Source organism: Pithys albifrons, chromosome 1 (genome assembly GCF_047495875.1).
Source record: "Pithys albifrons albifrons isolate INPA30051 chromosome 1, PitAlb_v1, whole genome shotgun sequence".
NCBI lineage: Eukaryota > Metazoa > Chordata > Aves > Passeriformes > Thamnophilidae > Pithys > Pithys albifrons.
Window position 1 is genome coordinate 116,486,759 of NC_092458.1, and position 23,481 is coordinate 116,510,239.

Consider the following 23,481-nt stretch of genomic DNA (forward strand, 5'->3'; position numbering starts at 1 on the left):
CTATTTAACTTGTAGCTGATGAACATTCACACCTCTGTTTGATGAAATGTGTAAATAGTGAGAAGTTTTGGTGGTCTCACTGCCTCAGCTTGGGTTCTTTAAGCCATGACTCAGCTCAAGGCTGGATAAGTACATTTTATAATGCACTAATAAATAAACATGAGCTGCCTCTGAACTGAAAGTGGTTTTCAACACAAAAAGGTGGAAGCACCTCCCCACCACCTTTGAAAGTCTGGGTGGGGAAATCCAAATCAGCCCAACGTGTATCTAATAAAGAATATTTATTTTCCAATGCTCTGTATTTGTTCTACCTTTAAAAATCAAATACAACATTTCAACTATCTACTTATTAATAACCATGTTGCTTGCAAATCAAATCCAAATATTAAATGTCAATTTTCTTCATGAAGCCATTATTAATTAATGGCAGGTTTTAAATGGCATTACCACACCAAGCACTTTAGTCAGAGCATTTAATCAGTGAGATTAAATGCAGGGCCTCTCCTGGGTTTGATTTTCAGGTAAAATTCCCCATTGATTCAGCCAGGAGGTTTCATTAAGATTTAAACCAGCCCTGGATTAGGAAGGCTCAGCGAGTCGAGTGGCCCTTGGAGCAGTGGCACAAACCCGAGTGAGTGACACCTCACACAGTTGGGTTTGTGGCTCCCAATCGGCTGCACAACTTCAAACCACGACTTGAAGGTGTCCACAAGCTCTTGAGCACATCTGTCCCCACCCAGCCTGGGTGGCACATCAAAAGCTCCCTGTATCCCAGGGACATCCTGGTCCCCTTTGGCCCTTCTGTCACAACTGGGGCCACAAAGGGAAGCCACAGAATCATGGAATGGTTTGGGGTGGAAGGGACCTCAAAGCCCCTCCAGTGTCACCCCTGCCATGGGCAGGGACACCTCCCACTATTCCAGGCTGCTCCAGCCTGGCCTTGGACACTCCTAGGGATGGGGCAGCCATAGCTTCTCTGGGAAATCCATTCCAGTCCCTGCCCACCCTCCCAGCCAGGAATTCCTTCACAATATCCCACCAAGCCCTCTGGCAGTTTAAAACCACTGCCCCTTGTCCTCTCACTATGTCCCATATAAAAAGTCCCTCTCCCTCCTTTTTTTAAGCCCCTTTAGACACTGGAAGGGGCTCTGAGGTGTCTCCAGACCCTTCTCTTCTCCAGGTGAACCCCCAACTCTCCGAGAGCAGAGGGACTCCAGCCCTGGAGTAAGTTGGCCCCAGCAGTGGAAAGAGGGGCCAAAGGCTGAACCCCCTGCAGGGTCTGCTCCTCCCTGCCATGGCACACACCAACCTGCAGCCCAGGAGAACTGTGTGTGTCCCCAGTGCCACCACTTAGTGTGCCCCCAGTGCCACCCCCCCATGTGTCCCCAGTGCCACCACCCCTTGTGTGCCCCCAGTGCCACCACTTAGTGTGTCCCCAGTGCCACCACCCCTGCCCTGCTGCAGCCCCTCCCCCCCACATCTGCATCTCAGCAGACCTGCAGTTTATCTCAGCTAATCTGGGCGTATTTTCCTGTAATCCCACCTCACTTGCTACTTTTCCAGGGCCTCAATGGGTGAAATTCATTAGTCATCTGACAGTTCCAGTTCTCCTGCATGTCAAGCCCCATCTCCTCATCTCCATCCCCAGACTGTTGTGCCTGAGTGTTTGTTGTGCCCCTCCACCTCCTCAGTGCTAATTCAGGAGTTGTTATTTTTGGCTCGCAGTGCTTGTGTGAATAAAAAGTTCAAGCTGCTCCAAAAATTCTTCAAAGGAAGCTGAAAACTCCCCTTGCTAAACACCAATTGCCCAACACCAGCAAACCTTGTTTTCAGGGACTGGAGCAGAAGGGAAACACCTTCCTGTGGAGATGCTGAGTTTGTGAATGATTGGGCTGCACAAAACCGAGTTGGTTTTGACAGGGACATGCAGGAGTAGCTCAGTGAGAAAAAACCAACCTGGCATTTCTCAATGAACAGAGTAAAACTCCCTGCAAGGGCAGTAATTCCATGATTGAAAACACCACACAGCATGAGAGAATTCCTATGGATGGGGAAGGCTCAGGAGCAAAGCTCTGTCTCTACTCCAGACATTCCCTGTCCATTTGTAAAATTAATTATCTGTAAATAGAGCATTCTTCTCTTTGCAGTGCAGGTGGTGATACTTCTCCTCCACACCAAAGAATGCTCTCACTCCTGAGCAGTGCACGCCTGTACCTGAGAGACAGGAACTGCAGGGGACGTTCCATGTGGAAAAATTGAAAAAAGGGTTAAAAAAGACATCAGGGAAACTTGGGAAACAGTTGTAGACTGTTGCCAGTCAAGGTGGTGCTGCTGGTGTTTCATGACCTGCCTGCAGAAGGATTGCTCAGCACCACAGCCCAGACCAGGCCATCCAAACTGGGCTGAACTGGGGACTTGTTCTGTACTGATGCATTTCAGGCCTGACACTTGTTTTCCTGTCAGTTTTGCCTGTAACTTAAAGAACATGTTCACAACCCAGAAGTTGTTCCCTTCTTTTTGCTTTGGAAATCAGGAGCAGCAGTGTAATAATGAAGGTTTTTTTCTGGTTCTTAAATAAAAGTAACTCAGGCTGGTTTGCAGGCATGGAACTCCATACACAGAAAATTAGTATTTCTGCTTAGTTTGAATTTTAGTGCTTAGTCCGTGCTTCCCTAAGTGCACTTGGAGAAGCTCTCCCAGGCCTTTAGATGCTACAAAAATCACAATAATGCCTTCCCAGGTCTTTGCCAGCCAATGTTTGTCTGTGAGGCTGCAGAGAGGCCAATAGTGGGATCACATCCTCGTGCCTCCAGGATTATGTAAAAGAGGAAATGCATGTGATGAATTATTGTCCACCTCAGCCTCTCTTTTGAAAAATGCTGTTATCTGTGCTCACTGCTGCTGTGAGGGAAGTGATCTGTGAAATCAGAGTTCTGTGGATAATGGCAGAGTCTGAGCATTCCCAGGGATATGATTGCTCATGTCAGAGGCAGGAAAGAGCCTTGGCCTCCAACCCCTGCCTGTTCTCATGTTATTGTATTAAAGTCTTTCTCTCAATGTCACTGCTAATTTCATAGAATGACAGACAGGTTCGGGTGGGAAGGACCCTAAAACTCATCTCACCCACCCTCTGCCATGGGCAGGGCCACCTCCCACTATCCCAGGTTGCTCCAGCCTGGCCTTGGACATTCCCAGGGCTGGGGCAGCCACAGCTTCTGTGGCCCCACAGTGCCCTTCAATCCCCCTGCCATGGCAGGAGGGTGGAATGAGATGACCTTTAAGGGGACAACCCACTTCACAATTCTATGATTGCAATATGAGGGAACTCACTGAGTACCCCTGTGCCACTCACTTTAAAGTCCCTTTTCCCCAGGCTAGTTCCCTGTTCATGGATGGGTTTCTTTCCCCCACAAGCAGATCCTTATGCCCTTGTTTTTGTCACAGTCTGTGCAAGATGCCAGATAATGATCCATTCCATGCCCCCAGAGGAATTAAAGCAACCACTTCTACCAACTTGAAGGCTCTCAGATCCTTTTTCAGACTAGATGTTTCCAACACTTGCAGAGCAGATTCTCTCCTCCATGAAACTCTCAGCCATCCTCCACAGCCCCTGGGGGATAAGAAAGAAGGTTTTATTCCTTTCCACAGTTGACTTTGCCAAGATTCATCAAGGTAGATAAATTATAAGCCTCATTGAAAAAGGACAGAATTATTTTTGTGGAGCTGATGAGCCTACACCATTCCCACCCTTTGTCCCTCAGACCCCTCACTCACAAAAGTATCTTCCTTTTTTTGGTTGTTGCTGCTTCAAATTTTCTGGTATTTTTGCCACAGAAGAGAAGGGTCTGTCAAGCAAACCTGGACCACTAATGCCACCCAGTGGCACACACTAGTACCTTTGCCAGCGCTAATAAATCTTGAGCTGGCTTCAACATCAAAACTCTTCCCCTCCCACACTGTTCACAAACATTCACAGAGGTTTTTTGCACCCATCTGAAAAAATGTAAGAGACCACACACGCCTGTGGTAAGCACGTTTTTTCCTCTCCTACTTCTGTTTTCTGTATAAAGTACCTTCTAGAGCTCAGGCTCTGGGAAATAATACCCAAAAATGTTGTACACGCTTGAGGGGACCTTCTGGCTCTGCAATCCCTGCCAGGAGGGGGGAACTGGGGGGTTCGGGCTCTGCTCCAGGGCACAGGGACAGGAGCAGAGGGCACGACCTCAGGCTGTGCCAGGGGAGGGGCAGCGGGCACAGCAGAAGGAATTTCTGCATGGAAATGGTTTTTAATCATTGGCAGGGGCTGCCCAGGGAGGGTTGGAGTGCCCAGCCCTGGAGGTGCCCAAGGCAGGACTGGCCATGGCACTGAGTGCTCTGGGCTGGGGAACAAGGTGGGCATCGGGCACAGGGTGGGCTCAGTGACCCCAGAGGTCTTTTCCAATCACAATGATCCTGTGATCCCACGTTTCCATGTGCCCCTTCTCCTGCCCTTTCTCAGGGAGCACTCCAGCCAGGAGCCAGGGGGGCAAGGTCTGCAGCTCCTTCCCGCGGTGCCCTTCGTCCCTTTGGCACGGCTGGAGAGATGGCTGCTGGCCTGGGAAAACAATCCCAAACGGATGCAGAGCAGTCGCAGAAATATTCACAACATGGCACTGTGGAAGTTGTGTGGAAAGACGTGGCTGATACATTTTGCAGCTGCATCCCCACTTATTAATTGCTAATATTAAACCAGCACCCCAAGGCCTCGTTTTTAGTGACAGCTGTAGAGACCCAGTTGATGCTTGGGAAGGAACTCCAGTGCTCCCAGAGAAGAAACCACATGAAAACTCCAAATAAAACCACATCTTTGTTATTCTGGAGACCTTCCTAGTTGTATTCTGTTTGTCCTCCTTGATTTGCCACTGCAGAAATGGGATAGTTTATCCTGTTGCATCATTTCTCTTCTAATTTCTCTCTGTAGTTTTGTACTTTGCACTTTCAGGATTACCCAAGACAGTTAAGCAAAAAAAATCCCTATAAATCCAAAGGATATCCAAATGAAACTCCATGAAAGTTACCTCTGGCACATGCTTATGTGGGCTGGGATTTGCAAAGGTTTGTGTTTATTTACCATTGTAAGGACTTGTACAGCAACAAATCCAAGAGCAAGGTTTTGGTTTTCACCACTGTGAATGGAATCCTTATTCAGTTGTTATATATAACACAGGTAAGGTAGGGAAAGCTACAGGGTTCTTTTGGACTTCATTGCTTTTTATCCTACTTGGTATTTCAAATCTATTTCCTAGTACATGTTTATACACAGACACACTGTTTTGGTTGCACCCCTTTAGGTGCCTTTCAGTGGCCAAAACAACATTCCCGAGTGCATAAACATTTTGTAAGTCTCCCATTTAAAAAAAAAATCTTCTAGATGAGCTTTCAGGACAATGTTCTGTCTTTGACCAGTTCCAGAGGTGTTTTCACCCTCTAGTTAACAGCTCAAAAGCCATTTAAAACTTCAGCTGGGTCTCCCCAGAGTTCAGTGTCACTGCACTGGTGCCTCTGTGCCACACCAGCAGTTTGTAGTTTCTGCAAACACCAGAATCGATATTTTCACCCATCCTGCCTGTCCTGCTGGTCACTGGGAGCTGCTTTGTACTCCAAATTTCATCCTGCCGGGCTGTTTCCATGGGGAAACATGCCCAGATTATGGAACACTTAAATTCCAGCCCCTGGTGAACATGAACAAGGAAAAACGCCCCAAACAACCAAACAAATCCAATAAAAGCCCGCAGTGGGCAGTCCTGGAGCAGCCCCAGCGCCCTGGCAGGTCGTGCCGAGGTGCAGCTCCCGCCCCACGCTGAGTACAAAGGTCTTAATCAACATTTACACAACCTCTCTCTGAGGCTCCTGTTTCAACTCCGGCAGCCTGTGGAGCTGTGCAGGGGAGAGGGACCTGCAGCACAAAGATCAGCTCCGTTCAGCTGCTGGAAGAGAATGTTGTGTTTAATCTTGCCTGTTCCATGCAAAGGCTCTCCAGCTGACACTCCTTTAATTACACGGAGCGCCTGGTTTATCAGCACCGCTACCCCTCCTTCCAGCAGCAGCTTTGCCACCAGGGAGTTCCTACGGACACAGCAATAATTGCCATGTTTTCACCTTCAGACGGCCACACGAACATAAACTCCGGGAATTCCCTCTCCCGGCATCCTGCAGGGTGTCCTTCCCCCCCGCAGGGAAAGGGGAGGTGTGAGTGACACACAGTGTCCTGCTCAGGACTGCACAAAGCCCTGGGGTCCGCTTTGGTTTCCCTGCAGAGGCATTTGGTGGTCTGTGAGTGCCCTGGGGGGTGCCCAGGGGTCTGGCAGGGAGGGAACAGCAGCTCCAGGACCTTTCCTGCTGCATCCAGAGGCAGAGGAGATGGCCTGGAGTATCCCAGGGGTCTGGCAGGGAGGGAACAGCAGCTCCAGGACCTTTCCTGCTGCATCCAGAGGCAGAGGAGATGGCCAGGAGTATCCCAGGGGTCTGGCAGGGAGGGAACAGCAGCTCCAGGAGCCTTCCTGCTGCATCCAGAGGCAGAGGAGATGGCCAGGAGTATCCCAGGGATCTGGCAGGGAGGGAACAGCAGCTCCGGGACCTTTCCTGCTGCATCCAGAGGCAGAGGAGATGGCCAGGAGTATCCCAGGGGTCTGGCAGGGAGGGAACAGCAGCTCCAGGAGCCTTCCTGCTGCATCCAGAGGCAGAGGAGATGGCCAGGAGTATCCCAGGGGTCTGGCAGGGAGGGAACAGCAGCTCCAGGAGCCTTCCTGCTGCATCCAGAGGCAGAGGAGATGGCCAGGAGTATCCCAGGGATCTGGCAGGGAGGGAACAGCAGCTCCGGGACCTTTCCTGCTGCATCCAGAGGCAGAGGAGATGGCCAGGAGTATCCCAGGGATCTGGCAGGGAGGGAACAGCAGCTCCAGGACCTTTCCTGCTGCATCCAGAGGCAGAGGAGATGGCCAGGAGTATCCCAGGGGTCTGGCAGGGAGGGAACAGCAGCTCCAGGACCTTTCCTGCTGCATCCAGAGGCAGAGGAGATGGCCAGGAGTATCCCAGGGATCTGGCAGGGAGGGAACAGCAGCTCCGGGACCTTTCCTGCTGCATCCAGAGGCAGAGGAGATGGCCAGGAGTATCCCAGGGATCTGGCAGGGAGGGAACAGCAGCTCCGGGACCTTTCCTGCTGCATCCAGAGGCAGAGGAGATGGCCAGGAGTATCTCAGGGATCTGGCAGGGAGGGAACAGCAGCTCCAGGACCTTTCCTGCTGCATCCAGAGGCAGAGGAGATGGCCAGGAGTATCCCAGGGGTCTGGCAGGGAGGGAACAGCAGCTCCAGGACCTTTCCTGCTGCATCCAGAGGCAGAGGAGATGGCCAGGAGTATCCCAGGGGTCTGGCAGGGAGGGAACAGCAGCTCCAGGAGCCTTCCTGCAGCATCCAGAGGCCAAAGGAGATGACCTGGAGTATCCCAGACTGTGGATGTGCTGACAGCTGAGTCCAGGGACAAAGCATTAGACAGTGGGAAATCCCAGCATTCTAAAATGTGGGATGCTAAAGGGAAAACCAAAGCAGCCCCCAAGGGCCTCCCAGACCATTTAAACCCCAGGATTAGAACGCACGCGTGGTGCCAGCTGGACAAACATTGTGTGCCTCGTTTTTCACCATCAGAGGGCTCCCAAATCCAGCCGCTCTGCTCCAGGGACAACGTGGAAAAGCAGCTTCCACCTTTCCACAGAGCAGCTCCAGGTGGCAACACCATGCACGCTGCTCATCCCCAGCAGGGAAGGCACAACTCATCTTCACCCCTATTTGATGGGTTACTCAGTCCCTGAGCTGGGAAAAGAGGCAATCCCAAGGGATGTGTGCATTCCAGGCTCAGCTTAACTCTGTCCTTTTCCTAAAGAACCATCACAATCAGGGAAATACTATATACCTGCACCAGGGGTATGGTTGCCATGGGAATCAGAACCCTCAAAATTCCCTCTTAGGTTTTTAATCTGTGTAGAATTCCACTCCAAAGTTGCTGCTGCTTAGGCTCTGTGTTTGATCAAGGCCACATTTGGGATTTTTTTGTTATTTTTGCACATTTTGCTGAGTTTATTAACTTCTGTCTCCATGGCTTAGGCTGCTGTTAACCTACATCCCACAGGAGTTATTCCACCTGCCCTTTAATCTGGCAAATTAGGAAACAATCAAGATGCACTTTCTCTTCTTTCCTCCCTGCTTTGACTGATATTCCAAACAACAAAATACCCACATCACCATTTGATCTCACAGAGTCCAGTGATGATTTCTGTGCTGTCAAACACCCGGTTCAGCTGCACTGGAGGTGGATTTTCTCACCTACTGGCACGATATAAGAAAATAAAAGAGTTAAAGGGAAGCATGTGGGAGAAAACATAACAAAAACCTTTCCCTGGCTTCTTGGTGTGAAGGAGCACACCTGTAACTAATACATGGTGTTTTTATTGTACTTGTGAAAGAAAAGAATCACAGAGGCCACTCCCAGGGGTGTGACCTGTAGGAGGTCACTGGTCTCTCCAGCTGAGTGTCCCTTACCTGTGTTCTGCCCAGCTTGGGCATCCCAGGGCACCTTCCCAGGTACCCTGACACTGATAATTAGCACAATCAATCTCTGAAATCATTACTTAGATTGTTCCACTTGGCATATGAAGAAACCTGACACATGTGGCTCTTACCCCTCCGTTTGTCCTACATTCATGTCAGGGCATGAAGAAGGGCAGATCTTGAAACTCACTTCCAGGAAGGAAGGAATAAACCTGTCTGATAAAAACATGGGCAGGTTTGGAGAAGGGACTGGAAGTGAGAGAAATCCCCGTGGCACAACACCCACAGTGCCCTCCTTACAAGAGGGAGGGATGAGGGAAGCCAAGGATGGCTGGGAGCAAAATGAGACACTGATATTTTAAAAAGTGTACAAAATATTTAAATGAAATCAGAGCCACCTCGAGGGCACTGGAATCTTTCCACTTGATGGGACAAGAGCTCAGGGTTGTGTGCTGTGACCTGTTTGCTCATAGATCATTCACAGAGACTCTTCTCTCTGGGCATGTTGGGAAAGAAACTCCAAGGAGTTTAACCCACAATGCCAAGGTGCCTCCTCCATAGGAAGCTGCCTGGCTCTCCTGCTCTCCCAGCATCTTGCCAGGGTCTCTCAAACAATCCCCATGTATTTCCATGGGCCTTTTTTCACCTTTCAACATGACAAATCTCTGTTCCAGTGGCATCACCTGAGCCGTGACTCAGGTGTTTTGTGTGAGTCTGAGGTGTGAAACAACCCCTGTGCATCCTCCCCTGACCTTAACGAGGCCCCAAAGGTGTGGCTTAAAACCACCCGACCTTTAAGTAATTTATACCTCAGTCATATACAGAAATTAAGTGATTAATAATTAATTAATTATGAAAGCACAATGGGCAGCAGAGAAGGAGAGGGTTGTGCCCTGCTCAGGTGAGACCCCCTGCAGAGCTGCCCCAGCTCTGGGACAGCACAGGAAGGACATGGAACTGCTGGAGAGGCCAGAGGAGGCACCAGGATGGGCAGAGGATGGAGCAGCAATGCTGGGAACAAAGGCTGAGAGAATTGGGAATGTTCACTGTGGAAAAAAGAGAAGGCTTTGGGGTGACCTCACTGTCGCTTTCCAGTGCCTGAAGGAGCTACAGGAAAGATGGAGACTGTTTAAAAGGGCCTGGAATGCCAGGACACAGGGAATGTCTTCAAACTGACAGAGAGCAGGGTTGGGTGGGACACTGGGAAGGAATTCCTGGCTGGGAAGGTGGGCAGGCCCTGGCACAGGTTGGGCAGAGAAGCTGTGGCTGCCCCATCCCTGGGAGTGTCCAAGGTCAGGTTGGAGCAACCTGGGATAGTAGGAGGTGTCCCTGCCCATGGCAGGGGTGGCACTGGATGAGCTTTAAGGTCCTTCCAACCCAAACCATTCCACAATTACCTAAACCCCCCCATCCTCCCTAACCTTTCTGTGCTGATGTGAGCTCAGAGCTTCCCTTGGGCAGGGCAGGGCAGCTCAGGAACACGGAGCTGCTCAGAGGCAGCTTCTCACCCGCCTCCCACTTTGGGACGAGAGCGCAGTGTCCGTTCCCGCTCGGGCCGGGGAGGCAGCGAGGGATCCCAATCCCGGTCCCGATCCCGGTCCCGAACCCGAACCTTGTCCCGATCTTCTCATGCACCTTCCCCCTTTCGCCACACGAGGGCGCCACCTCAGCCCCCGCGCGCGCGCGCCGCCGCCGCCGCGCGCTCCCTCCCGTTGCCCCGCCGCGATTGGCCGGGCGGCGCGCGGCACGCAGCGCGATTGGCCACCCAGCGCCGGCCCGGCGTATATAAGCGGTGCGCGGGGAGGGGTGTGCCCGCAGTCCGCGGGCGCTGCGGGCGGGGTCGGGTTGGGACGGACCAAAGCAAAGCAAGATGGCGGCGGTGCGGGCCGTGTGCGTGATGCGCGGGGACGGGCCCGTGCAGGGCGTCATTCACTTCGAGCAGCAGGTGAGCGCCCGCACCGGGGCCGAGCCTCCCCGCGGGGCTGCTGAGCCGCTCCCCGCGGCCCCTCTGCCTCCCCGGGAATGGCCGCGGCCCTCCGGGGCTGCGCCGACACTTCTGGTGGCCGAAGGAGGCGGGGAGCGGCTGCGGCGTTACCCGGGGAAGTGCGGGATGGTTCTGGAAGGCATGGTCAGATAACAGGCATTCTGGTGATAAACAACGGGAAGATCGCGTGAGAGGTGGATAAATAGATTCAAATACTGTGTGTCAGGCCGCCCGGGGCTTGTGGCGGAGCCTCCAGTGCTTTCTGTCACCTTGGTTTGACCCAGAGCCGCGTAATGCCAAAGTCCGTGTGCTGATAATAAATCCTTTCCTTTCCAGGGGGATGGACCGGTGAAAGTCACGGGGAGCATCAGCGGGCTGGCCGATGGGGAGCACGGGTTCCACGTGCACGAGTTCGGGGACAACACGAATGGTAAGGGGGGATGAGGGTGCTCAGCCCTGCCCGGAGTGCTGCGGCAAAGTGGGGCTGAGGAATGCGGGCCATTCCCCGGGGAATCGCTCCACGTGTAATGCCCTGGACATGTCGAGGCTGGTGGTCAACGTGAGACTCACTAAGCACTCCCCTGCATGGTTGGATACTCTGTTTGGAAACAAAGTTTCCAGCTGAGCCCAGAGCGCTCTGGAATGAGTGACTGCACTTAATTGGACTGTCAGCCTGCAGCGGGTGATTCACACCGCGAGGCTTAGCGGGACACGCAGCAGAAGAGCAGCTGGTTCTTGTGGATGCCTGGGAGGCAGGTTCAGCCTGGCTCCCGCAGGGAATGCTGCCCTGATGGATCCTCTGCTGTGTCCTGGGAGCGGTAGGGTTAGCCTGGCTCCAGCAGGGAATGCTGCTCTCTCTCTCATGGATGCTGTGCTGTGTCCCAGGGACAGGCAGGGTTAGCCTGGCTCCAGCAGGGAATGCTGCCCTGATGGATACTGTGTTGTGTACCAGGGACAGGCAGGGTTAGCCTGGCTCTAGCAGGGAATGCTGCTCTCTCTGATGGATGCTGTGCTGTGTCCCAGGGACAGGCAGGGTTAGCCTGGCTCCCGCAGGGAATGCTGCCCTCTCTGATGGATGCTGTGCTGTGTTCCAGGCTGCACCAGTGCCGGCCCTCACTTCAACCCGGAGCGCAAACAGCACGGAGCCCCCAGCGACGCCGAGAGGTGAGTGCAGGGACAGCCCACGACACCCAGGATTTCTCAGGGCACGTCACTGGGGCTGTGGGGACTGCTCAGCAGGTTGTTGGACACTTTGGCTCTGAGAGCATGGTGTAAAATATCATTTTGGGGACGTGTCACTGCTTTTGTCACAGCTTGGGAGGAGGGGACAGGGAGGGCCTATGCTCATGCTGGTTATCTCTGTGCTTCAGTGGGAGACCTTGTTCTTTTTTTGGGAGGAGTTCTCACAGTCCAGTTCCCTTTGGGAGCCCACCTGAGGGACTGCTGGTTGGGTCTGGGGCAGCACAGGAGCTGCTTCAGGGCAGTGGAGGAGCTGGGAGCAGCCTGGCCTTGCCCAGGGAGGGTCTGGGATAGCATTAGAACCAGCGTGGCACTGTGATCAGCCTTGGAATGCTCCCATCTGTGCCCCTGAGTGCTCCCTGTGTGGCTGATCAGTCCTACCTGAGCGATGGATCAGCGCTGGGCAGGCGGAGCTGGGAGCTGGCTGTGGGCCAGCCCCTGCATGACACAGCATGAAATGGTGTGTGAGGGCCCTGCCAGCCACTGCTCGGGGCCAAAGGTCGGGATTGCAAGCACCTGGTGGCTTTTGCAGGCTGGGTTTTGGCAAATCCTGCTGTGTCCTGCCTGCTTGGGCAGCTGTGGGCGGCAGAATCCCTTAAGGGGTGCAAGAACTTATCAGTGTGCAGCTGGAACAACTGGACTGAAGCCTCCCAGAACCTTGAATCAAGCAAATTCCTAAAGGGAAAGCTGCCCTTGACCTGATTTTATAGGACTCGGTTAAAAATGTGGAGTCTGTGCTGTGTAAGACGCTGGTGCTCAACACTTGGCTGGCTGAGAAGCATGGAGAGTTTTAGGAATGTTGGTATTCCAGGTTCTGAGTCTGGATGGAGTCTGGCAGAGCATGATCAGCAGTATTTTGAGTGAATGTTTTTTTTGGGGGAGGTGTGCAGGACACAACACCATGGAATGTCCAGGAGTTCCATGAAAACTCCCCTGCTGGAGGCACAGTTCTCTAGGAAGCCCTGGCGGAGATGTAGCTCTGATAAAAGCTGTGTGGGAGAGCAGGATGCCAAGTGATGGGGCAATGCCAAACTGGAATAATCATCCCTGCTACTGGATGGAACTGAGCAGCTCCTGCATCCCCTTTGACTGTCCCCTGACAAACTGCTCTTCCTAATCCTGTTTAAACCCGAAGCCTGTGGAATAGCTGATCTGTGCTGGGCATTAGGAGCTCTTGGGAACAGTGGCAGTGTTCCACCAGACCTGGTCTGTGCAGGCAGGGTTATTCCATGGAATCTGAGAGCCTTTGGGCAGAGGGAGATGCTGTTGTCATGGAGGGATTCTGGACCTGCGTGCCCTTGGAGATGGGATGGGGGAGTTACCTGAGTGTAGGAACAGCACAAACTCCTAGCCTTGCCTTGGAAGAGCTTTCAGTCCAGTTTCTCGAGTCTGTGTGTTTTGTGCAGGCACGTGGGAGACCTGGGCAATGTGACTGCCAAGGGAGGAGTGGCCGAGGTGGACATCCAGGATTCCGTCATTTCCCTCAGCGGCCCACACTGCATCATTGGCCGCACCATGGTGGTGAGTGCGGGGCCCTGGTGGGGCTGGACAGGCACAGAGGGCTCTCCTTACATCAGTGACATTCCAGCTGTGGAGGGAACTGGAGCCTGGCACTAATGCTGTCATGGGAAAGTGTGGAAAAGGGCACCTGAGGACTCTGGAAGGAGTTTCTAGCATGGATATGAGTCTGACATTGTGCAATCGGTCTGTGGTGTAACACGCTGCTGGCAGCTGGTGCTGTGCTGGGAGCAGTGGAATGTGGGGATTCGATCTGCAATAACACAAGTTAAGGTCTGTTCCCTTCCCTTTTAGGTCCATGAGAAACGGGATGACCTGGGCAGAGGGGGAGACAATGAGAGCAAGTTAACTGGAAACGCAGGACCCCGTTTAGCCTGTGGAGTGATTGGCATTGCCAAGAGCTAAGTGTGGCCTCTGCACTGCTGTTCCATTGCTGTTCCTGCCCTTCCTCCTGCAAGCCCAAGATCTGTCACTAATCTCCTGCTCCTCTGCATCCCAAGCAGCGCTTAAACCGCTGGAGACTGACCGAGTTTTGTATGATGTACATGGCAATTAAAGTGTCCCTCACGGAACGGCTCTGTGGTCAATGCTCACCCACCTGCTGCCAGCATTCCCTGCCATCCCTGCTGTGTGCCAGGGAAGAGGGGAGCAGTGCTCACATCCCAGACCCTGGATGAGCCCTACATGCTCTGGCAAAGAGCAGCAGACCTGGGCGTGTCAGGGCTTCCTCCTGGTGAAGGTGCATTTGTACATCTCAAACCTGTGTAATAAATGTTCTGGGCAGATACACCTGGGTCTGGCTGTCTGTAAACTGGGAACATTCCCAAACCTGCACCTCTGGGAAAAGGGGGCCTGGGCTCCAGCAGGTGAGTGGTTAACTTGCATCCAGCAAGTTGCTTCCAGGCAAGTATCCCAGGAGGAACCACTGTGCCAGCTTCCATCGTGTTCTTGTGTGTCCCTCTGAAACAAGATTTCAGAGTCTCTCTTAATAGAGAAATCAATTATTTTAATGAGGACTTGTACCACTGTTCCTTTATCTTGTACATAAGAGTACTGATGGAAGTAGCAGGTTGCAGTTCTACATAAACCCCCATTCCACTGAGGAATGTTACAAAGGGAACTTGGTAGTAGAGCAGGAATACTGTAAAAGTACTTCAAACTTACATTCCCTGCTGGTGCCAGACAATTGTGTGAGTCTTCACCTGCCTGTGCCTCTTCCCGAGGGTCACTGTGAGGTTATTCCACAGGCACTGCTGCAGAAGGCAGTAAGGAATTGCTCCGCAGTTTTCCTAGGCTCTGCTTTCACATCCCTACTGAGGGAAAGGGAGAGAAGGTGAGGTGGGACGTGGGTGAACAGAGCAGCCTCTCTCTCCAGCTCTCTAATGAAGTGAGACAAGCCCTCCCGCCTCACAGCTGAGGCTCAGACCTCAGTGTCTGGTGTTCTCTGGACATGGGAAAGTCCCACAGGCCCCTCAGGAAACAACCAGGGAGGACACGAGTTGTAACACATGGAAGGTGAGTTCACTGCAATATGTAAACAGGTTCTTTCTCTCTTTATTCTGCTATTGCAAGAACATAAAAATAGATGTCCTCTCCCCCACCCAGAGCTCCACACTTGGCTCTTCCATCCCTCCCTCCCCCAGAGACAATTCCCTCTGCCATGGGGCTGCTCAGAAAATGGACTAAGGAAGCAGCTGCCCTTTCCTTGGGGAAAACCCCAACTTTAAAGGTAGAACACACCTATAGCAAGGAGAAAAAAACCCAAAACAATTAATATGCACAGGATTCATACACGTTTCCCGTGGTGCTTCTGGAGGGCAGGACTTCTCAAACTGTCCATGCCTGAAGGATCAGCCACTGGGAAACCGAACCTGCCCTCATCCAATCTGACAAAACCACAGAAGTGTTTTGGAGAGAAGGTGTCGGAAAGCCCGGGAACACCAGGAGCTGCCCTCTGTCCCCCAGCCCAGGGGCACACAACCTACCTCTGGCAGGGTGCGGAGGGGCCGGCATTCCCACCGGAGCAGCCCCAATCCCAGAGGAAGTGGCAGAATCCTCATCCCAGCTCCACTTCAGGAACCAGGCTGGAAATTTACAGCAGGTTTTGGTGCCTCTGAGGTCTCACTTTCCAACAGCAGCATTGGCTGACAGATAGAAAAGCTGCAGAAAGGGCTCTGTCCAGCCCAGCACACACTTTGTAACAGCAGAGCAGACATGCCTGAAGGTGTCACTTCTTAAAAAAAGGCAAATTAAGGGCAACAGGAACCACAGAAGCAACCGAGGGGGAGCAAAAAAAAAATAAAGCAAAGAATGGATTGCATTGCAAACACTAAACAGTTAACTCTGCAATTAACATTTTAAAACTAACTTTTACCCAGGGTGGTCAAGTATCTCATTAAAATGCAGCAATCTAAAACTCCAGAGGACTGTTACAAATAAAAATTCGCTTCTGTGAATCGCTACACAAACAGGTGGATTTCCTTTAACAAACAGAACCAAACCAGTCTAATTTAGACTCCAGTACAGCATTAACAGTTCCAACTTTAGGCTGTTGAACACTCCTTTTTCCACTTCAGTGCAGCGTAGGAAGAATAGCACACGTTAAAAGTTTGTTACGAAAATAGAGTTTATTAAAAACACATCCCTATCGTTTTGAGGAGCTTTCACCGTTACCTTTTTCTTAAATTAAAAAAAAAATAGAAAGCACTTCTACTTCTGATTCGTAAACTTTTTAAAGTCAAAACTTTAAAAAAGTTACAGCAAAAATGGGTAATATTTTAATCATCTCTTCAGTAATTTTTATGTTATGCTGTGGCTATTTTAAATAGGAGGGAAGCAATCAAATTGCTTACAGGGCCCCTGCGCTGGGCGGGGCTGGGGGCGGCAGCGGATTTACAGCACTGTACAACTAAAGCTCGACACTCCGACACAGCCCAGTCTCAGCGGGGAGCCTCCGCCACGGAGCCCGTGTCCTTGTCCTCCTGCTCCAGGGATGAGGTAGCCTCGGGAGCCGACTCTTCCGCAGGTTTCGCACCCGCAGGTTCAGACTCTCCCGCAGCGAGTTCTGAAACAATGTCTGCCTCGGCCGCTTTGCCGCCGCCGTGGGGCTCGTGGTTTTTGTCGCCTTCCGCCCTGTCTGTCACCTCCGCCTTTTCCTTGCCGCGGCTTTCCTCCTTGTCTCTGCGCGACTCGCGGTCTCTGGAATCCCTTTCCCTGTCTCGGTGGCCGCTGGAGCGCCTGTTCCTGTCCTCCGAGTCCCTGTGCCTGTCGCGATCAGGGCTGCGCCGGCCCCAGTCGCGCCGGTCGCGACGCTCGTGCTCCCGGTCGTCCCCGCGGCTCCCGTAGCGCTCACGCTCGTTGTCCGCCCGGTTCCCGAAGGATCTCCTTCCGAACCTCTCCTGGTCTCTGTTGGGCGTGAACGTCTGCCTGTCGTTCCTGAACTGCCGGCCGTCCCTGCTCTCCTCGGGGCCGCCGCTGCCCGGCCCGCCCCCGGGCCGCACGAAGTGCCCCGGCGGGGGAAAGGGCGTTTTCATGCCGTGGGGCGGGGGCATCCCGAAGCCCCCCGGGCCCGGAGGGGGCCCCCTGTGCATCATGTGCGGGGGCATGTGTCGCGGGGGCATCATGGGGAAGCGCGGCAGCGGCGGTGGCGGCATTCCCGGCGGGCGCTGCAGCGGGATCAGCCCGGGCCGGGCGCCCAGCAGCCCGGTGGATGGAGTCTGAAGCCCGACCACGGGCGCGGGCGGCGGCGGGGCCACGGCCTGGGTGCCTGCAACGACACACACGGACAGTCAGAGCCTGCCAGCAACGACACGAGACATTCCTATGGCTCCAAACCCGGGAAAAGAGCACGGAATTTGGAGCGGAGCTTCCTGTGCTGCTCCATGCGCTGCCCAGGAGCAAACACAGCTCGCTGGCGCAAGGGCAGGAACTCATCCCTGATTCCAAAGGCTTCCTTTGCACCTGTGCAGGTCCCTGCTCCTCCTCACCCAAACCCCTTCCTGGTATAACAAACCCTTGCCATATAAACTAAAAGGAAATGCAACAGGTCATTTCTGGCTTCTTTTTTAAATAATACATTATCTCATCCTTTACAGCACTTATCCAACACCAGCTATTTTCACTTTCAATTCCTGGACCCTTTTGTTTTTTAGTATGCTTTTCATATGCAGAAGAAAGTTCCTTCTGCAAGCAAGCTCTTGGAGGAAGCTCAGCCCAAAGCTCCCTGACACCAACACAAGGAGCCAGAATGGAGGAGGGAGGAATTCTGAGCTCCAGCTGAGGCTTTACACCCCATGGGCACCAGACTCCTTCAGCCTGAACCAGGAACACCTTCCTGCTCCTGTGCTCAGCAGAGAAAGGTTTCACATTTAGTTAAGTACAAGTAATTTAATTTCTCCACTTTATTTCTACACAAACTGCAGCACTGAAGCAGCATAAAGGTACCTGGAACTCCTTCTCTTTCCCTTTGAACACTCTTTAAGTATCAGCCCCCTTCAATGTCGAGGTTAAAGCAAATGTACAGGCAGTACCAGAGTCTCCTCACTCTGCTCACCAATCAGACACCAATTAAACACTTCCAGAGCTGTCCAGAAACACACCCTCACTGAAAATGCTCAGGAAAATTGATGACACGGATGCACATGGCAGGTCTGGGAAGATTTACAGCCCTTTGCTGTCTCATGTAGAGAAAGGCAGTACAGGACGTTGAGGTAGTTTCTCAATCTGGCTAAGAAGTCCTTGAGCTCTGAGAGAAACCTTGAGGTGATTTACTGACCATGTCACACCCAGCTCCTCACACTGCAGACAGAACCCTCACTCCCCCCCTTACACCTGCTCTTCTGTGGTGTATTTGATGTGTAAAACCACACTTTGGTTTCACAACTCACTTTACCTGTAACTGGCACTGGTGCTGTCCAGTTACAGGCCCTCAGACCTTGCCCTGTTTGCTCAGGAGGAGGCAGGACTGTGTTGGGCAAACCCATCCCAAACAGGAGGGTGGCTGCACAGTCACAGCTGAAATAACCTGCCATAAATCCCAATGTTTTGTAGCAGTCACACTGAGGGGCTCAGAGAATGGTTTATGATTTAATACACATTACAAAAACCACTTCAGAACAAACCAGCAAGGGAGCAAAGACTCTGTAACTGAGTTTACACTATGAGGAAATGAATGCCAAGTTCAATGGGAACTCCAGGATAACTAAACTTTGATTGCATGTAATTATCCTGGTAGGAATTTGGGTAAGAGAGCAGGTATTCAGGCTCCTTTTACAGGTGCCTGTTGCAGAAAGCAGCACCTTTTAAATCCTTTTGGATTGGACAGTGTGTTCTTAGGGCTGAGTAAATGTTTTAATAAACTGCAGCTGCTGAGTTTGGCACATTCAGATTCCCTGATCCTGATGAAACACACATTATTGCAGTTATCGCTCCAGCAGCTCCACGTCCTTCTGATGTTGGACTCCAGGGCTGGAGGCAGCACTACAGGAGAGTTTAATTTGTGCCACCTTACCTACTGGTTTGAAAAAGCCAAGACAACTGATATTAATCTTTTATCTTTAATCACATAAAATATTATGTTTCTTCTGTTTTTCTTGCGTCTTGTATCAGACTGCGAACAGTCCCCACAACTCTGGGACATCAGGGTGGAGAGTTTTATGTAACCCTTTGATTATAAATAACTTCTTGAAATAAGACACCCACCAACATCCAATGCTATTGCTTAAGCAAACACACAGATCTCAGCCAGCACTCCAGGACTGCTCTGTGAGCTCAGGAAACCTGAGCCTGAACGTCGAGAGAAGTTGCTCTGATCCCATGGACAACTTTACCTGCCTCAGCTACTCAGTGAACAAGTTAATAAAAACAAAGGCAAGTTCTCAACTTGCAGATTTTCCAAATTCAGCTTCCTTGGATTTGTAAGAAGAAACAGCAGGGGCTGTGCAAGGAGCTGATGAAGGCGTCTAATTTACTTCAATCTCCACTTTGTAAAACCTTTGTTACATGTGCAGCAATACAGCAAAGGGCAGAGGAGCTTCATACGTTCCACAGGCTTGGAACGGGAAGCTCAGGTTATGCTGCACAAGACACAGCCCCATCAAACTCCAGAATTCTGGCAGTCCTGTGCTGCCATTACCAAAAGTGTGACTCACCATGAAGGTGTGAATTTCTGAAATGCACAGTCTGATATTCCCCATCACTGTAAAATTCCGACTCCATCATGTCACCACGGAATTCTTTAAGCTTTTCTCTGTTTGCCAATTGCCCAAGATCCTCTAAAACAATAATCAATCAGCTGCTGGGTTTGCATGCCTGCCTTGCTGGAGTTTTAAAAGCAGCACAGTGATTTTCAGAGAAGCAGCTCTTTGCTTTTTGAAAATTGGCTTTTGAAACGGTTTTATTTCCAGTTTTCAGCAGGAAGGATCCCTAAATCACTGGTCATGGATGGAAAATTTAGCCCTCACATCCCGTGGAGCAGTGAGATCTCAGGGTGACACATCTTTAGGTTTTTTCAGTGCCCACTGTAAAGTTCAGGGCAGAAACCAAGTAACACAAAACCAGCTTTTACATTCATTTGATGGGCTCTCATCCAGAGGTCTGAAATCCCAAAAATGCAACCATCTCACTGAAATACACAGGAACAAGTCTCTTGAGTCAATTCTTGACACTGGCCCATCAAAGGTCCCCCTAAAACAAGACATTTAGTAGAGCTCTGTACTATTAAACAGTTCATGCTCCTTTCAAAATCTGACCAGGTTTTTATCATACTGGCAAAAACAATTTGTGCAACATATTCACATGGGCTTGGTTTTCTAGTCAAAATACCACTGGGCAATTTTTAAATAGTATATTCCTACAAAGGTTTCAAAACCTGTAATACTGCAGGGCTGAAATAAAAGCTTCTGAGTTTGTTTTATTAAAAGAATTTATTCCACACAGGAAAAGTATGTGTCATATCCTCATAGATTGAAAAAAATATTAAAAATAGTTAATAATAATAGTTAATAATTTAATGCATATAATTAGCTGAGTATAAAACCTGGGTTTTATGTCACTTTATTTTAAGTTAATTCTCTGTACTGTATAAACTTGTACTTGTTATTTGAATTTGTAATGTAAATGTTACAGCTTTGTTTCTTCAGGAAACAGATCTTCAATAATAAATATTTACTGCTCCTTCTGTGCAAAACCAAGACTCTAAAAGTGTTTTCAAAGCCAACAGAGGGGCAGAAATTTCAACAAATTGGGAAAAATGTGCTTCACAGAATCACAGAACGGATTGGGTTGGAAAAGACCTCCGAGATCATCAAGTCCAACCCTTGGGCCAACTCCAGTCCCTTTACCAGATCATGGCACTCAGTGCCACGGCCAAGCTCAGTTGAAAAACCTCCAAGGATGGGGAATCCACCCCCTCTCTGGGCAGCCCATTCCAATGCCTGAGCACTCTCTGTGAAGAATTTTTTTCTGACTCCCTTTCCCCTGGACCGTCAGTCAATCGCAAAATGAAAATGGTATTTCAAATCCAGGGAAAAATGAACTGCAGCACTTACCCAAAAGAGTGAACTTACCAAGGAGTGGGACAGTCTGGGTGACGGGAGCAGGAACATTGGCAGGTGCTACAGGAGGTGGAACAGTCCCGTAGAGTTTGGAACTATCGCTAGTCTCAGCGTTCCCTCTGCCTCCAGCAACCACCGGGATGGGGTTTCCTACAGACGATTCCTTTGCAGCATCCTCACTCCCACCAGGTGCTGTAGCTGAGAACAAAGCATGGGCACGTGAGGCACCACCAGGAGCAATCCCTGCTGTCCCCCCTGCCCCTCACACTTACAGTTGGGGATGTTCACTGCCGGAGTGTGCGGCACCGACACTGGGGGGGTGATGGGTGGCGGCGGCCCCGGAGGGAGGAAGCCTGAAAGGCAAGAGCAGCTCTGAGTGCCCTTGTGCCCCCACACCCCGTGCAGCTGGATCTGTGCTGGCTCAGCAGGGCTCAGCAAGGCACAACAGGGCTCAGCAGGACACAGACACCCCCACGTACCTGGGGGGAGATGCAGAGGGTTGAAGCCAGGCCGTAGAAACGGAGGCGGCGGCGGGGGCGGCACCCCGGGGGCAAATCCAGGAGGGGGGATTCCTAAAGGTGCTGTGAACGCCGGGGGCTGGAGTGCACCGACCACGGGAGGCCCCGAGGGGTGGGGTGGAACCTGCGGGAAAAGGAAGGCGGAAATGTGTCACCCTGAGACTGACCAAGCGACTCCTTGTTCCGCTGGGATCTCTGCCTTTGTCCAGCATAAGAACATTTAAACAGCCTTAAATTGCTCTGCAGAAAGGTGAGACTTGCACAAGACTTAATTAGCACTCGAGGAGCTCCTACCACTTACAAGATCAACACCAATCTTGTTTGCATTTGTAATTAGAGAAGAGTTCTTCTCTGTGGTCAGTGGCTATCAGTGTCTGTTGGTAGCTCATCTCCACACACCCTTACACAGTGGCTGGGATTCATTTCCACCCAGGAGGGTCCACTGCAATGCACAGACTTCAGAGCAACTAAGAAACCTTTGCTTGTTCCTTTCTCACTGCCCGAATTTATACATTCTATTCAAGTGACTTTTTTCCTTTTTTTAAATTCTGGTTTGTATCAAGCTCTGAATTTAAATTAGCTCTGATTTTAATTAAGTTGGGTTTTAGTCTCATATTTATGAGCTTATTAGAGAAACTACATTAATTGTGTGGGAATCTAAAGGAAAAAATTCAATCAAAAGGAAAAAATTCAATCAAATTTTAACTCTGCACCTAAAATGGGTTTAATAAAGCAAAGTGCCAGGTGACCACAACTGACCACCTCCAAGACAAGCAACATCTCAGAACTACCACACCACAACTCATTTTTTATTTCTAGAGGAAAGAAGAAAAAGCTGCTACTGTTTTATTCTCAGGACTGAAAGAACCCACTCCAGGTTCCCCACCAGGGGCTGGGTTATGAGCCCAGGCACACTCACCCTGTGCTGTCACAATTTATAGTCAGAATAGTATCATAAATACCCAATCTGGGTAGGGATGCAGCAAACTGAGATCAGTGTGGGAAAAAGTCACTGGAGGGAGAGTTGTTTACTCAGGAGGAGATGGGAATAGAGAAAGGGAAGAGAAAGCACAAGGGACAGGAAGGTCAGGAAGTGAGAAGAGAATCAGTCATGGGAATCCTGCAGCAGCAGCTCTTTCCTGACACTTCCTTTCTCAGCATGGATTTAAGGAAAATAAACAAAATCACTAGAGAACAGAGTTACACTCGTGGCATTTCCTCCCTCAATTTAAGCAATAATTCAGTGTGAAGAACATTGTTGTTTGTTTACCCTGAGGACATGAGGAGCAGCTCTCACCTGTGGAGGAGGTACTGTTATTGGTGCAGGCATGGGAACAGGAATTGGGACAGGCAAAGCTTTGGGTATGGGTGACACTGGTTCGTTGTGTGCAGCTTCTGCGCCTCCGTTCTGAGCTACTTCATTTTCAGACTTCTTGGTGATCCCTTTCCACTCTGCACAAAACAAAACCCCAACATGGATCAGCTGAGGGGGAGCATTCAGGTGAAACATGCCTGGTGATGCTGCAAAAGTGACCTGACTGAAAATACTCAGATAATAAGCAAGCACAGAGCTAAGAAGCATTCATACATACTTCTGAAAATAATAATAAAAAATTTACAAAATGGACAGAATGACCAAATCCTGAAAATAAAGCTTCAGTGACCACACAGAACTGAACATGCAGCAATACCTGGACAAAGAGTCTCGTTGTCCAACATTCCCCCTTCACAGAAACTTTCCAGATCTTCAGGTTTGACTTTGTCCCACGGTATGTAGGTCACACCTAACTCCACATCCCAATACTGCTTGTAGTCTGGCTTTATTCCTTTATTCAGAGCCCAGGCAATCTTGGGGAGGGGAAATAGATGCAGTCAGGAAAATACTTCTGTTTTAATGCATCTAATATTTCCTTCTCAAAAAACAGCATTACCATTTGGGGCTAAAAAGCAAAGACAGCAACTGAAATACTTACAAAACTCTGAACTTAGCTGGGATTTTTTAAAGCAGGTTTAGTTTTTATTCCTTGGCTTAAATCTTGTTCACCATTTGTAAAAATGTATAGAGCCAGTTCCTTTGCTTGTTCCCCA

The 23,481-nt window shown here is 50.7% G+C and overlaps 2 protein-coding genes across 3 annotated transcripts in view; one reads left to right on the top strand and one right to left on the bottom strand.

Annotated features, from left to right (window-relative positions):
- Positions 1-10,404: 10,404 nt before the first annotated feature.
- On the top strand, positions 10,405-14,109 carry SOD1 (superoxide dismutase 1). The gene is made up of 5 exons (XM_071573189.1): positions 10,405-10,526; positions 10,902-10,995; positions 11,660-11,729; positions 13,211-13,325; positions 13,617-14,109. The coding sequence occupies exons 1-5, from the start codon at positions 10,452-10,454 to the stop codon at positions 13,725-13,727; spliced, it is 465 nt and encodes a 154-aa protein (XP_071429290.1). The 5' UTR covers positions 10,405-10,451; the 3' UTR covers positions 13,728-14,109.
- Positions 14,110-14,854: 745 nt separating this feature from the next.
- SCAF4 (SR-related CTD associated factor 4) overlaps positions 14,855-23,481 on the bottom strand; it is a 33,675-nt gene continuing 25,048 nt past the window's right edge. For both annotated transcript variants that reach the window (XM_071564592.1, XM_071564585.1), the window contains 6 exons: positions 23,085-23,241; positions 22,691-22,845; positions 21,355-21,517; positions 21,148-21,228; positions 20,888-21,073; positions 14,855-17,088 (listed from right to left, as the gene is read on the bottom strand). In XM_071564592.1, coding sequence (XP_071420693.1) covers positions 16,262-17,088; positions 20,888-21,073; positions 21,148-21,228; positions 21,355-21,517; positions 22,691-22,845; positions 23,085-23,241 — 1,569 coding nt within the window. In that variant the 3' untranslated portion in view covers positions 14,855-16,261. The remainder of the gene's footprint in view (positions 17,089-20,887; positions 21,074-21,147; positions 21,229-21,354; positions 21,518-22,690; positions 22,846-23,084; positions 23,242-23,481) is intronic.